General features: G+C 49.2%; 2 protein-coding genes across 4 annotated transcripts in view; one reads left to right on the top strand and one right to left on the bottom strand.

Annotated features, from left to right (window-relative positions):
• The first annotated feature begins 277 nt into the window (after positions 1-277).
• LOC146341059 (uncharacterized) lies at positions 278-9813 on the top strand. Of its 3 annotated transcripts, none has more exons than XM_084804655.1 (5): positions 278-375; positions 2731-2836; positions 4612-4686; positions 6703-6951; positions 8197-9813. In XM_084804655.1, exons 2-5 carry the CDS (start codon positions 2803-2805, stop codon positions 9729-9731), a joined length of 1893 nt encoding a protein of 630 aa, XP_084660781.1. In that variant the 5' UTR covers positions 278-375; positions 2731-2802; the 3' UTR covers positions 9732-9813. The 3 variants fall into 3 exon arrangements, with proteins under 3 accessions (XP_084660781.1, XP_084660780.1, XP_084660782.1); XM_084804654.1 differs by having other exon boundaries at positions 8194-9813; XM_084804656.1 differs by lacking the exon at positions 4612-4686 and having other exon boundaries at positions 305-375; positions 8194-9813.
• Positions 9814-12592: 2779 nt separating this feature from the next.
• The window catches only part of CRHR1 (corticotropin releasing hormone receptor 1), a 114686-nt gene continuing 111561 nt past the window's right edge, over positions 12593-15717 (bottom strand). The window contains exon 13 of the mRNA XM_084804657.1: positions 12593-14760. Coding sequence (XP_084660783.1) covers positions 14620-14760 — 141 coding nt within the window. The 3' untranslated portion in view covers positions 12593-14619. The remainder of the gene's footprint in view (positions 14761-15717) is intronic.

Below are 15717 nucleotides of genomic sequence, written 5' to 3'. Positions count from 1 at the left end.
GCTTGTTCTGCACACACGCGTGCTGCAAAACGAGGTGGGACGATTCCTAGTCCTTCCGTTTCCAAAAGGTCAGGGGTGGGTGGGAGAACTGGGTATCCAGCTCCTTGCAGAGGGAGGAGACCCCGTCCGCCACAAGAGGGCCCGCTTTGTTGCCGAAGGAGGGAAAGGGAGGTCTTTCTCTCCTCCTCTCATTCTTTTCTCTAGCCAGGATGTGGAATTGAGCTTCCTGGATTTTGCAGCTTGCAGCTGCTTCCCCTAAATCCCCCCCCCTCCCTTCTTTCATCCCAGCTCCCTGCAGGGGGGCGAGGATTTCTCTCTAATCGGCCATCACCATTCCCTGCCAGGTCGCACACTTTAGTCCCTGGCGAGCTGCAGGTAAATGATCAGGAATGAAGGCGGTGGGGAGGAAGGTGCGAAGCACGACCCGGCCTCCCCCCCCCCCCCCGCGCTCCCGCCGCCTTTGCAAGGTCCGGTGCACAAGGAGGAAACAATGGAGGCTGTGCGGGACATCGGTGGACCCCGGGTTGGGGGTGGCTATTGCAATCCAGCCACTTCCCCTTTTCTGGCCTGGGCCTGGAGCGCTGGGCTTAGAATGGCCGTTGGGGGCTGGGGGGTGGGAATGCTGCAATGTAGCAATGTAATAATGGAGGAGGGTCAGTCTGATAGGGACGGGAAAAGGAGGTTCCGGCTCCTTGCAAGTGCCTTTTGCAACCGTCCCACCCGTTCGTCTGTGGCCCCCGAACTCGATTTAGAACGTAGATGTATCCCCTCCAACAAAGTGGCCCCCTAATTTCTTCCACCCCAGCATCGCTCCAGTTTTTCTCTGCACAGCGCACACCGTTTTGTGCACGGGCTCGTTCGCTGCATGTGGTAGTTTGTTTCCATACTGCATAGTATTTATTCAGTGGCCACACATGTGGTTAGGAGACCGAGCCTGGGTCCTTGAGGAGAACGCTTTGTGCGTTTAAGGAAGTGGGTTCCAATCTATGAACGCTTTGTGCCGTAATATGATGGCTAGTTTGAGGGAATTTTGTTCTTTTGGCTACAGCAGAGTAACTGCTGCCCCTCTGGAATGTGTTCGTGGCTTCTGCTTCTTCAGCGTTTGTATATTATGCCTGTGGGTTTTCTCCACCAGTCAGGCCTACTGGACTGTGAGGAGTTTGAACTTTGAACTAAAGTATAACTAACAAAACAAACACTGTTAGGGACATATAGTATGGACAGTTACAGAGAAACCAAGGGCTGTTTCCGTAACACAGAAACAAACCCAGATTTGCCAGCCCACCTACACCCAAGAGACCTACATCCAGTTCCAATGGTTTGACAAGCGTACTAGTGTGATACCTGGAGTTTTAAAATACTTGTTCATCACATTCGCACTTTACATGTTTAGAAGTATACTTAAGAAAAAGCGTAATGTTCAAAGCGGCCTTGGTTTCTTCGTAGACATTCATTATCTGTACTGCAAATGTAAAGAACTGTGAACAAGTCTTTGGTAGCCGCCTTACTCCCCACAGTAATTTGTGTTTTATTGCACTGTTCCCTTATTTGTTTTTTCTGAGAATATCTGAAGCAACTTATGGCAATGTTCACAGTTCAAATGTTTTATAGTCTGGTATGGTTGGGAGGAAACACTGACTTTTGTTAGATAACTCACTCCATACAAAACGAAAGGTTATGTCAGAAAAAATTAGTTAAGGTGCAATGCTATGCATGTTTAGATAGAAAAAGCCCTACAGCTCCCAACATCTGGGAATGCTTGGGAGTTGTAGGACTTTTTCCTGGCTAAACATGCATAGAATTGTACCCTTAGTCTTCAAAGTGCTACAAGACTCTTTGTTGATTTTGCTGCAACAGACAAATGTGGCTACCCCCTGGCACTTTCTATAGAAACATACAAGTTGTGTATGTTATATGTAATCATATCATTCAGTGCAACATGTTCCTTTCCAATCCATCCTGAAGGATGTCACAGCACAACAGGCTTCTTGATTGGTTGTTTCAGTTCCATTCATATTTAAAACTCGGTATACAGCAATGTTCACACACCTCAAAAAGGCAGTGGTTTCTCCTATTGAATGGATAATAATTTGAATTTGAATCCCACCCTTAGCCATTCCCCTTAAGCAATCCACTCCCTCTCAGCCCCAGTAACACTCTCTTCAAGTCTGCAGTATGGGGATAATAAAACTGACCTGTATTACAGGATTTCTATATGGTTATAGTAAGAAAAATGTTAAAACCACAAAACAGCTTAGAACACAGCATAAAATCAATATACTCTGTTCACCAAAGTTACCAATATAACCATTAACAATCAAAAGTCTGGGAGAATAAGAATACCTTAACCTGCCATACGAAATGGAATAGTGTTATTGCATAGCAGGTATCCCTAGGAAAGCTATTCCATAACTGTGGCTCCTCTCTTGTGAAGGCATAGTTCGTACCTCCCTAAAGGAAATCACTCTGAGTATGGCCTCCCTGCATATCTCAGGAAATGGAGAAGCACGTATGGGAGGTTATAACCCCAAAGTTATGCAAGGCTCCCTCCCAAAACCTCACAATATGATAGAGTTTGCCCCTTCAGAACATTATTTTTCTCTTAATTTCCTCCCTCCTTCCCCCCTCACCCTATAGCCGCATAAACTGATTGTAAGTTTACTGTGTTGACACAGAATTGTTTCCTGCAGCCATCACATTGCACAGTTTCTTCCATTATTTTCTGTTTAGGTGCTGTCAGGAGCCTTTCTTGACAAGAGAACTTCAGGAACTTCTAGCAAGAGAATACTTCTGTGGGACGACATGCAGGAGAGTTACGAAACAGTGATCTCACTAGGTAAGGGATCCCATGGCTCAGGCCGGCATAAGCTCTCCTGCCACCTGAGGCAGGGGAGTACGTGTGCGCCTCCACCCACCCACTTCTATTGCCCCCGCCGCATCTCCCCCCCTCTGCCCCCACTCCCACTGCCCTGCTCCCTCTCCCAGCCCTTCCCAACTTCACTGCCATGTCTCCCTCCCCCCACCACATCGCTGTGTCTCCCACCTACCCCCCACCCATGTCTCCCACCTCCCTTCCCATTGCTGCCACTTTCTAAAGAGCCACATTGGCTGTAAAAAGTGGTTGGTGCAGCTCTCCAGAGAGGGGATCCTTCCTCAGAGCCAGGCATTGTGGGAGGAGAGTCCCTGGAGATCACCAGTACCAGGCCAACATGACTCTTTAGAGAGCTCACTGACCCATCAGCTCACTCTTGAGAGAATTCTCAGAGCAAGCCAGAGGGTGAGTGGCTGCTCTGGAGAGCCCCGCTAGCTACTCTCCCACTGCTGCCAGCATTTGCTACAGTGAATGTTTGTTGGCAGGACTCTCCAAAGCACCAGCCCACCTGGAAGCACCCACCTCCCAGCACCCATGGGGGGCCCTCCTGGCAGAGGGGGAGCACCTAATTTGATGCTCTGCTGCCTGAGGCAGGGAATTCAGCTCACCTCATGGGAGGGCCGGCCCTGCCATTGCTTAATAGTACTGTGCCAGGCTGGAACTTGAACCTCACCGACCTGCTCCTCTAGCCAGAAGACATTCTGTGTCTGGGGAAACCGAGATGCCTAGGACTTTATAGTACCAGCCAAAATGCTAAATTTGATAACTGCTGTGCACTCTCCTGTGTGCGTGTGAGCACAGACACACAAGCATAACATTCCATTAATCAGCATCAGTGACTGAAACAGTTGCACTGACGGTGCCCAAAGCCCAGAACCAGATTTAAGGTTCAGACAGGCTGCGTAATGCATGCACCTGAAGCTTTCGCTATAGTAGCAGCCTTGTGGAATTTGCAGGTTAGCCAGTTTCTTAGCGTAGTAGAGTGGGTTTGTACTGTGTAAGGTGGAAGAGTTTGCTTCTTTTACCTCGTCCCATAATAGGAACGCGAGCAATAAAGCCTCATAAAGCAAATGAAATAACCCATGGTAACAGGGTATTTCAACAACACTGTGCTGTCAGGAATCATTTTCTGCACCTACTTATCTGCCAAGGAAACCTTGGGGGTACACACACAGTTCATGTGAGACACTTGCCCAGTTTGTTGGACATTGTGGTCGTCCCATGAGAACGCAAGACACTGCTTCAAACAGCCTTCCTTAACCAGGTGCCCTCCAGATGTGTTGGACTACAACTCCCATCATCTGCAGCCGGCACAATTGCCATTACTTATATTCCCATTGAGGAAGCCCAGCTAAGCTTCCAGTGAACCCCTAGGTTTCCCAGAACGCAGTTTAAAAACCACTAAAACATAACCCTGCCCCCCAAACATAAATATCATGAAAACATAAAATATTGTACCATTTTGAGTCTCTCCAAAAAGAAATTCCATCATGATGCAGATTTGCCTCACCTAGTATCCCGTGTCTACTTCTAGTACTGCAGAAGACGGTGGGGACTTGATATCGGTTTATTACATACACTTCATTTACAGATGCATTGATGTTTAAGGCCTTTTAAAAGTTACTTCTCTGCCTTCTCTCCTATATAGCATCCAAAGGCCACTGCCTGACCAACCCTTTTCTCCCTGGGCAATATCTTGTTTGGCCTTATCAGTGTATTTTCTGTTCTCCTTCTCCTAGCTGAAGAAATTGCCATCAGCTGGCCCCGGATAACTGCCTTCACGGAGACCCGAGGGCGCAGAGGCTTGGCTCCTGGTAAGTTCTTTGCGAGAAAGGAATGGGCTTTTTTTTTCTCCTTGTGTGGAGACAGAGTAGATCCTTGTTCTTCCCCTATTCAACTCCCTAAAGGAGTTAGATCTAAGCTGCTCCTCTCCAATCAGAAGTCTCCACTTTTCAAACTGAACTGAAATTGAAACCAGAGTTTGCTGTAATGTTCTTTTAGATGAGCTCATTCCAGTCACACTCCAAAAGGTTTGTGTTCATTCATAGTTGTAGGAAGTTGCAGATGAGTCATCATTTTCAGACTGTCAGGTGCTCAGTTCACACACTGGCAAGGGCCAGCCTTTGGTCCGCAGTAGAGTCCGGCACCCCATTCATTCTTTCTTCTCCCCCACCCCAGCTAGAGCGGTGGCCAAACATCCAGAGCAGGGGTGAAGAACCTCAGACCCAGGGGCAAAATCCTGCCCTCTGGGGTTCCCCAGAAGGCTGTGCCCTTTTCCCCCAATCACCAATTTTGGGGTGGTTTCCCAGCATTTGTGCAGTTTCTCTCCCTGCCCCTTCTCTATTCTTGAAATGCCTGTGCTATGGCTTAGTAAGGCCTTTAAGCTAAAATATGCTAGTATGGGGAGGGGGGGCACTATGCAGCCCCCAAGACCTTCTCTGAAATGGAATGCAGCTTTCTGGCTGGAAGAAGTTCTGCATCCCCCTGCCCTCCAGCATGGTCGGATGAAGGCAGGAAGCGAAGGAGCAGCCTCCCTCAGCAACACGTTGCCCAGACCAAGGGAGCCCAGCATACCTTGGAGGTTTAGAATAGGCCGTGGTGTGGAATTGCTATCTGGGACCAGGTTGAGGATCCTGGTTTGTGATGCTAGTAGCCCAACAAATTGCCTTGTAGGGGCTGTAGCTCAGTGTGATAGAGCACTTGCTTTGTATGCCGAAGGTCCGCAGTTCAATCCCCAGCATCTCCAGGTAGGGCTAGGAAAGAGTCCTTCCTGAAACCCTGCAGAGCCGCTGCTGGTCAGTGTTGACAACATTGGGCTAGATGGACCAACGGCCTGACTCAGTATAAGGCAGCTTCCTATGTGAGGCTTCCTATGCCTGCAGTTCCCTCTTTTAACCAGTGTCCCTGGTGGTGCAAGGAGAAGTAAATTAGTACCTGCCTCACAGGACTCCCGGCTCGAGAGCCTGATGCAGATATACTAAACACCATCAGATCCTTTTTACTGGAAGCAACCCTAGATCAAACAAATATAGAATCATAGAATGGTAGGGTTGGAAGCAGCCTACAGGGCCATCGAGTCCAACCCCCTGCTCAATGCAGGAATCCAAGCCAGAGCATCCCCGACAGATGGCTGTCCAGCCTCATCTTGAAGGCCTCCAGTGTGGGAGAGCCCACTACCTCCCCAGGTAACTGGTTCCATTGTTGTATTGCTCTAACAGTCAGCAAGTTTCTCCTGATGTTCAGCTGGAATCTGGCTTCCTGTGACTTGAGCCCATTATTCCGTGTCCTGCGCTCTGGGATGATCGAGAAGAGATCCTGGCCTTTCTCTCTGTGACAACTTTTCAAGTACTTGAAGAGCACCATTCTATCTCCCCTCAGTCTTCTCTTCTCCAGGCTAAACATGCCCAGTTCTTTCAGGCTCTCCTCAGAGGGCTTTGTTTCCAGTCCCCTGATCATCTTTGTTGCCCTCCTCTGAACCCTCTCCAGCTTGTCTGCATCCTTCTTAAAGTGCGGTGCCCAGAACTAGACACAGTACTCCAGATGAGGCCTAACCAGTGCTGAGCAGAGGGGAACTAGTACTTCCCGGGATTTGGAAGCTATGCTTCTATTAATGCAGCCCAAGATAGCATTTGCCTTTTTTGCAACCACATCACATTGTTGTGCTAGCCATGTTTTCTTAATTTGCACAAAGGTTCTGATGGCACAGTCTGGGCAGGATTTCAGTCCCAGCACGGTGTAAATGTGCTCCTGCCTCGGGCAACCAGCTCGCAGGACCTTTGGCTCACAGCAGGGTCTGGCATTCCTTTTCTTTTCCCTCTTTTCCTTTACAGGGCTAGAAATGGAACCCGTGCAAGGGCAGCTGGCACCTTTGCAGGTCCAAGCTGCGGCGGCGGCAGCAAGTCCAGCTGGCTCAAGCGAGGAAGGGATCCTGCCCGACTTCCGGAGGCAGCTCGGGGTGATCCTGCAGACTGTGGGCAAGGCTCAGGTGGAGAAGATGCTGCGGGAACTGGTGAAGGAGCAGGAGCAGCAGGGAAGAGTCAGGCGACGCAAAAGAGTGACCAGGAGCCCCCGGCACGGAGGTAAAGGCCTTGCTGGAGCGAGGGGAGCCCTGCACGCCTCTCCTCCGGCTAGCAGAAAAGGCATAGCAGGGAGAGTCTGGTTTTGCACTGCTCAAATGCTAATGTTTAAAAATGTTTTAATTCTTGACCTCCAGCCAGAGATTTGACTGGTTATTTCAAATAATTATGTGCCGTTCAGAGCCACCCTCCTCACCCCACCAAGCTTCTTAGCCTCTCTGGCTTACAGTGCCGACATTTCCCCTTTTTCTCTCTCCTGTCCCACTAACAGCTCCGTCCCTATGTGCAGCATGAGTTTTCCTGGCTTCCCTCCCTCTTCCCTCTGCTCCCTGCCTCCACAACCCTACTTTTCTGCATAGCACCTAAAGTAATGGGGGCCGGACTCAGTGGTCTTTTAGGCCCCTTCCAACCCTATTATACTATTCTATGATTCTAATGCAAAATAATGAGATATATTCCTGTTTACTGAATTTGCACAATCAACTCAAGTTGTAGAATTTGGTTTGCCTTGGAGCACAATTTCATTTTTTGAGGGGGGTTTTCTGAGCACCGGGCAAACATTGTCCCAGTCATCATCATCATCATCATCCATCATCCAGATTTTCTGTTTGCTCTTATGACATGGGGAGGAGGAGTAGAAATACCTTTCTTGATGGGGTTTGGGGCACTTAGGTGTTCAGATCACTGTAGAGAAGCTGCAGAGAATGTCAAATACAGTTCAAAGTGCTGGGTTTAACCTACAAAGACCTAAATGACTTTAGTCCAGCCCACCAAGAACTTGTTTCTTTCCTAAGTGAGCTGTCTTATACCACATCAGACCATTGGTAGATTGATTGATGATGGGCAGCTGATTTTGCGGCTCTCAGCCAGAGGTCTACCATGTGAGATACTCTTATGGAGATCCCAGGGATTGAATCTAGGCCCTTTTACATACAAAACGTGTCCTCAGCCACTGAACCTGTCTATGATCTGACCCACCACATTCTGGAACACTGAGCAGCTGCAGCTCTTGAACAATATGGAGGAGAGAGGCTGAGCACCATCCTGTAGATCGGGGGGGGGGGATCTGTGGCTCTCTAGATGTTGCTAGGCTCCCAACACCCATCAGCCCCAGTCAGTATGGCCCACAATCAGGGTTGATAAGGCACTGGAGTCAGATGACATTTGGAGGGGCCCCACCCCTGCTCTAGACCTCCCTGTGCTTTATACCCAAGGGGCAAAGATTCATCTGCTTTTTTGTTTCAGCAGGTGATGGGACAGGTGGGCAGAACCACTTGGAGACCCCAGAGGAACGTCATGCTGCGACTGTGGAAGGACCTGCCATCCTGTCCAGAAAGCCACCTGAGGATGAGCTGCAAGTGCCCCTCCTTTGTCCAGGGTTGGTGGCAGGGCAAAAGCAGCCCCTTTCAGGGAAGATTCTTCATGGGGATGCCAGGGGGTGTAAGAACAGCCTCTCCCATCAGCAGAGTCCTCTGGGAACAAGATGGGGGGCGGGCCTCGAGCCCAGGGAGAGCATTGGCTGCAGTCCGCTCCACATGAGCCGAGACGCCCAGGATGGTGGGAGAGTCTGGCCACCTTTTGGAGAAAGAGCCCAGTTCTTCTCAGGGTGGCAGAAACCACGCTGTACTCAGAGACACCGGCGCCCCCCTGCAGGAGAGAAACCACACCGCTGCGGGCCATGCAGGAGAGCCATTTTGGCCCCACCACCGAGATCTAACTCACCTTCAAACTCTGCCTTGGCTCCTCTCCCAGACTCTGCCTCTGTAACTTCCCCTGCCCTGCCTCTGAACTCTGCAGGGCCACTGAGTGCCCAGCCTTCACCAGGGAATCCAGCTTTAGCCCAACCCCGAAAACCCCATGCCTGCGAGGAGTGCGGCAAGCGCTTCCGAATCCTCACCAACTTGGAGCGGCACCAGCAACGCCACGCAGCAGAAAAGCCTCACCAGTGCCGTGACTGTGGGCGGCGTTTCCGCTGGGGCTGCCACCTGGAGCGCCACCGGCGGTCGCGCCGGTGTGTGGAATGCGGCGGGGGCCTGGCAACGCCTCCTCCCCCTCCATCCCCGCCCCCGGAACCTGACCGGCCCTACTCCTGCGGGGAGTGTGGGAGGCGGTTCACGCAGCGCTCGGCGCTCAGCAAGCATCGGCGGCTGCACTCAGGGGAGCGCCCCTACGGCTGCGGCGAGTGTGGGAAGCGCTTCCTGCAGCGCTCTGACCTCACCATTCACGTGCGCTCCCATTCTGGCGAGCAGCCATACGTCTGCACAGAGTGCGGCCGCCGCTTCAGTGTCAGCTCGAACCTCAGCAAGCACAGGCGCATGCACCGTGGGGAGCGCCCTCACGCCTGCTCCGTCTGCGCCAAGCGCTTCCTGCAGCGCTCAGAGCTCCTCATCCACCAGCGGGCTCATACGGGGGAGCGCCCCTACCCCTGCACGGCCTGTGGAAAGCGCTTTGCTCGCCGGGCACATCTCAAGCGCCACCAGCGCACCCATGGTGGCGTGCCTGCCACGCCCATGGCCTCCCGCCACCCGAGTGCCCGTGTCCTGGCCACGCCTGTAGCCGACCCCGTGCCCCTCCTCGAACGTCAGCAGCATGAACGTGGGGGGGTGCCCGACGCCCTGGAGGCACGTCCCCACGCCAGCATGCTCACCACAGGGCCGTGCCCACCAGCAGCTGGGCCCACTGTCTTCTCCGCGGCCCGAGGCCCTGTGGCTGCTGCTTCCTTGGGCCTGCCCTGGGCAGTGTCCTCTTCTGCCCGCCTCCCCTTCTGCTCCAGTTCTCTCTGATCCTGTGCTAGCTTTCCTGAATCCCTACCATTTGTCAGTCCCTCATGACTAGTGGGCACCCCTATTGAACCTCAGTTTCGGCGACGAGGCGCAGCTCTGAGTAAATGCAGTGGGGTGCACAGACCAGGTTCTGGTAGAGCGTGGGAGTGGCTTACACTTTGGGATCCAGCCCTTGATCCCTAGGAAGCCTAGCAATGTTGTTTTTCTCCTTGTGCTCTCCTGCTAGGCTTTGTATAGGGCCACCAGGGTATGGGAGAGGCAAGAAGTTGATGGGCAGCCAAACCTTCCCTGGGCTGTTGATGGAGCTCTGCTGTACCAGTCGGTGTGATCCAAGTTGGGCACGTGATTTAAAATCTGGCAGGGAGAGATTAGGTAAGCCTGCCTTTGCACACTGGGCCAAGCACCCCAGATTTGAATGCAGCTAGCTGGTGCAAGTAATCATCATTGCTTGCAAACCACAGTGCATTTGCATTTCTGAGACACACACACAAGATGACTTGTTCTCTTGAAATCATCTACCACATGGTCACCTCTCCCCTTCCTTGCCCGTCTTGAATCTCACTTTAACTTTAACTCCACTTTTGTAAACTTTATTAGGACTCCCAACATTTAAACACTTGGCCTTACTTGGCCAGTGATCTCCCCTTGATCGGACTGCCTTTGTTTCCCGCTGTGGGAAGAGAGGTTCAACTAGGCTTTTCCCAAGTGCTTAGCATCCACTTCTGGAGACAAAATGGCACACTTGCTCATGCTATTGAGTCCCATAGACTGGCACACAAACACTGGCTGTTGCATAAATTGGGGGTGGCTTGTGTGTGGCTTTTAGGATCCATACAGTTCATGGTTCTCTTCTACCAGTAACTGAGATTATCACAAGGCCGAAGCACTGGAAGACTGGAACCACGGTGAAAGAGAAGCTGAAGGAAGGAAAGGACAGTCACTTCTCCTTCAGAGCTGTTCAGAAGCAGAGAATGGCACAGTGAGTTCTGGCAGGAGTTTAACTTGGCTGCTGCTTGCTGAATTTGGGACAAGATAGTGCCTTCAAAAGTGCTTTCTTCACCATCAGCTCCTGAGAAAGCAGACAGGCAGAGGCGGAAAAGCAGACTGGCAGAGGAAGAAAAGCAGGAGGTGTCTGCTTTGGTGGGAATTGTGGACTGGAACACTTCAGGGATGGGAAGAAGTCTGGATTCTACATCCACTGATGCTTTAGCCAGCTCTGAGGAGAACAGTGAAGCTGGTGCTGAGTACCCCCTCCTGGCCTGCACCTTGCTCAAGGGCTGTTCCCAGCTGTATGGTTGTTTACCAGACCAGTGTTATTTCTCCAGTTGGTTGTACATTCCTGGTACCTTTTGGACTGGTGTTTTATTGCTAGGGGTGGGATCAGAGGGATGGGCCATAAAGGTCTGTGGTTTGGCCTGAGTAGGGAGGGGGTTAATAATATCTGATTTAGGACTAATACAGTAGAACTTTGTTTTATCCAATCTTAGCATGGAGTTTCTTTAGCCAACATAGAAACATGATGAATCCAAAACTGTACATATAAATGAATCAAATAGAATATTTTGCGACTCCTTTGCCCCAGAGAAGATATTTTGCACCTCTCAAAACTTGAAATGTGAACTTTGTGCAAGCATTTTGGGTTCAGCGAGGACAGATCCTCAAAATCCCAAGGTTTGCTAGGCTTGAGGCCCTTTATCTCCATTTGATGTTTGTTGCTTTTAAATGTATGCAATGTTTTGGTCACAGTGCCCATTACAATTGCATCTGACCTTTTCAATGCACATCTTCACCCTTTTTCTGGCCTTTCATGTCTTCTTAAAAACATGCACAGGGAAATGTAACTTTGGAGTGGGCCTGAGCCCAGCTGCAAGAATCACCCCCAGACAGATGGATAAAAGGTGAAAACTTGGGGTTCTGCTCCCACCCCCTGGATTCCATTGCCCCTGGGAGAGTTTTTGTTAGCCTGAATTATCAAAAGCCATTCTAATAGGCTTTTTGGCCAGCAAGGGTGGGAGAATGAAGGAACTGCTCTGTCAGGCTACTGTTACTTATATTAGTTTTGGGTGGGGGCTGTCAGCAAGAGGACAGGTGCCGATCAGCTAAGCTATGTGGAGTTCTTGGGGACAAAATACCATTCAGGTGTTGGTGGTAATGTTGAGAGGATGGAGGGACAGAATCTGCACATTGGAACTCTGGGGGGTGGGAAGGGGGAGGAATTTGCACCTAGTTTTACACTTTTGAATCTAGATGCAAACTGAAACTCAGTTATATTTCAAAATTTGCATTTCTCCAAATTTTGCAATGTTGTGCAATCAAATAATGGGTACAAAAAGGCATACATTAAGAAATAATGAATGCAAAAGTAATATTCGTAAAATTAATGTTCAAAAATGTATTATGTTAGGAGAAATGGCTTGCAAAAAAACAGTATATATAAGCAAAGTTGCGTATAAAAAGAAGTGTGTGTTGAAAGAAATGCACACAAAAATACAGTATGTATGAATTTTCATGCAGACTTTTAAAAAAATTCCCAAAGTTTGGGGCAAACCAGACTTAAGACTGCAAAACTAAGAACCTGAAACGGACAGGGATGTCCATCCCTTTGTGCATGTGCATGACTACTGGAGCTGCGATTGTTCTAAGGTATTGGGTCATTCCACCAATGAATATTTCCGTTCATGGCCCTGTGTAACTTCATGTTCACGCAAGTGTTTCCTGCTGCAAGACTATTGGCCGGAGGTATTGCCAAAAGGAGTTTTGCATTCGGTTGCACAATACTTTGAATAGCTTGATAAGCGACAGAAATATTCCAGCACAAGTTTTGACCAGCAAATTGAATGCAGCCCACCAGTGTTGGAAAAACCTGCTTGACAAAACCTCTTTATTTGCATTCACAGGCAAGCAGCTAAAACAGACGGTTTGGTGATCTGTTGGTGGGCTGTGTATTTGGCTTGGTGGGTCATAAATTACACAAGTTACATTGGGTTAGGTAATGTGGAGTAGGCATCTCTTTCAGTTCCCAGAAGAGACTGTTTCATGATGGATATGGAATCCTCGTGTCATCTGTTCCTGGGGACCTAGCACTAAGGCTTCCATTGTACACATTCCACCTCCCAAGTTACTAACAAATGGATCAAGTATTCCTAGAGGGTGGCCGAGGCACTTGATTGGTATGTATGCCAAGATAAAACACTCTATCAAAACACTCTACAAGAGACACAGATCCTGATATCTGAGCAAATTCTGGGACCTGATTGGTGAACCCCAGCTAAAAGGTTGTTGAGGGATCGATTGTTTTCTGATAGGGATCTTTGCCTAAAACCTGCAGCATGATACGCTATGTTCAAAGCAAGATTTCTGCACCACATTAACCCAAATTCTGTAGCAAGCTGAATTCTTGACTACAATAATCTATACAAATTATGCAAATTGGCCTATTATTTATTTTGCTAATATTGGGGAAGGGCAATGAAGCACTGCCTCCTGTCCATAAAAAATCCTGCTTGGCCCTCTGCTTTTTTGAGTTTCCCAGCCATTATTCATATACTTTCAAATCTGTCCTGGCAGTTACAAGGCCTAGAACAGGGACAGGGAATGCATGGTCCTCTCGATGATGTTGGACTGCAACTCCCATCATCCCCCACTATTGGCTATTCTGGCTAAGGCAGATGGGAGCTGCAATCCAGTGACATCTGGAGGGCTGCACATGCTTTGGAAACAAAAGCCAAAACTAACAAAAAGCCAATATTCTCAGGATCCTAAATTTTGTGCCCAGTGCTATTCTCTGTATGTGTAGTGCTGTTACAGAATACACACAGCCTTGGCTAGATTCCCCTAGGCAGGGAAACGGCCTAACCTAAGATTTGTCCCCTCCTATAAAACTGCTGAAGAATACAAAAGCGCAATCAGGGATTGGGATGGTGGTCTTTATTAAGAGATGCAAAAAACAAATGCATTAATACCCCACTCCACTTTTGGGCTCAAGAGGACTTTTTGGGGACAGGAATTTGGTGAGAACCAAGCAACTATTGAGCGGATGATGGAGCGAGTGGTATGTTATCTTGAGAGGCAGAGAGTCCACCAGACTTTGTTCAGCTCCTGCTTTGGTATTTGCTGCTGAAATGGATGAGGAAGAATGTTGGAACAGCCTTGCTGGCATTCACGCAGCATTCTGACCATCACTTAGTAGTAAAAGATGTCCTAAGGAAATTCACAAGCTCTTTTTAATCCCCAGCATCAGGTCATCGGCTGCCCCAAATATGGAGTTTGTGCTTTTGGCTTTTATCAGATATTAGCCACATCCCTCCATCATGAACTCATCAAATTCTTTAGGAAGCCATTTATGCTAATGGACAACTCAGCACATTGTGGCAAGGAGTATCCAAGGTTGATCTTGCTGCTATAAGGAAAATCCCTTCCTTTGGTTTTGCTGATTATTGTCTACCAACTCCAGTGGGGGAGGATTTGACATGCCAGGGTTTTGTACTTTAAAAGTGAATCATCTGTCCCCTCTGTTCTTTCCACAGCACTTGCAATTTGATAACCCTTCCCCGAATCTAAGCAAACAGAGCAAAGAGCTCCAGCTGGCATGAGAAAGTGAAACAAACCACACCTTCTCAGGATGGAATGCTGTGGTCATAGGCCTTGGACTTCCCATTGTTTCAGAGCCAACGGATCCTGCCAAGATTTTCAGTTCCAGCCACACAAACACTTGCTTCTAATGCAAACAGTCTCTCTTGTAAGAGGCCAACAGAATGTTGACAACAATCTCTAGGGACTTTCCTGAGCCACAACCCCAGGGCAATGAACGTCCTGTCCTTGCAGCTGGCAAGTCATGCCCCGTCCCCACAACTATAGCAAAGCATCAGCCCCATAGTCTGGAGCAGCCTTAGAGAGCCGTTGACTGCTTGATGCTGTGGAAGCTCACACGTGTTGGAGATGTGGGAATGGACATGGCTCTTGCCACTCGGGCCCGGATGGAGTGTTTGTCCTGCCAGCGGTGCCATCTCTTCCGTACTGCAGAGCGGACCTGGGGAGACACATCACAAAATAACAAGGGTACCCTGCCAATTTCCTCCCTGTAAGGAGTGCCTGGTTTAGTGGAGAATAAGAATCCTGTCCCTTTAATACAGGAATCCTGTTTCCCAACCTGGTGCCCTCCAGATGTCCTTCAACTCCCATCTGCCCCAGCAAGCATGCCCAATGGTCAGGAATCCTGGGAATTCTAGTCCAAAACATCTGGAGGGCATCTGGTTGGGGAAGGCTGAGAGGAAAGCTTCAGCAGGCGGAGCTTTTTTGGGTCACAGAAAAAATTCATACACAGTTATTAAAGGCATAGGTGCCTCCACAAATCCATTGGTGTAGCAGTCTGCTCTGCATGCACTCACACATTCACCCTTTTACTCTGAGCAAATTTAATCAGGAATAATGACCATCCTTGTTTGCATAGTGTCATCAAGAGCAAATGTATAAAACCATTCTTCAAAAAAAGGGAAGTGTCAGCATCAAATGAAAAATCATGCTAAGTCCTCTGGGGATACTCCTTCATGCGACTGTGCCAGGTGGCAAGTGGGGGGGGGGGGACAGCAACATAAAATTATTCAGTTAAAAATGGACTGGTCACAGAAAATCGCATAAGGATGGAGAGTTCCTAGCATGGCTATTTCCCTATTTATTAATTTGTTACATTTATATCCCACATTTTTCTCCTCAAGGAACTCAAGGCAGTGCACATAACCCTCCTCCTCCATTTTATCCTCACAACAACAACTCTGTGAGGTGGGTTGGGTTGAGGGTCTGTGACTGCCCCAAAGTCACCCAGTGAGCTTCCATGGCCAAGTGGGGACTAGAACCTGGATCTCCCAACTCCCAGCCCAACACTCTTGCCACTACACCACAGTGACATCTATTGTCTTAGTTTTCCACATGCAGGGATATGTTGACATGCGGACAATTTGAACAAGTGATCTGTGTGCTTTCCACATCA

This window comes from Heloderma suspectum, chromosome 6, assembly GCF_057233095.1.
Source record: "Heloderma suspectum isolate Gila_16-S chromosome 6, 16-S_ref, whole genome shotgun sequence".
Classification (NCBI taxonomy): domain Eukaryota; kingdom Metazoa; phylum Chordata; class Lepidosauria; order Squamata; family Helodermatidae; genus Heloderma; species Heloderma suspectum.
This window is presented reverse-complemented; position numbering and strand designations above follow the sequence as displayed.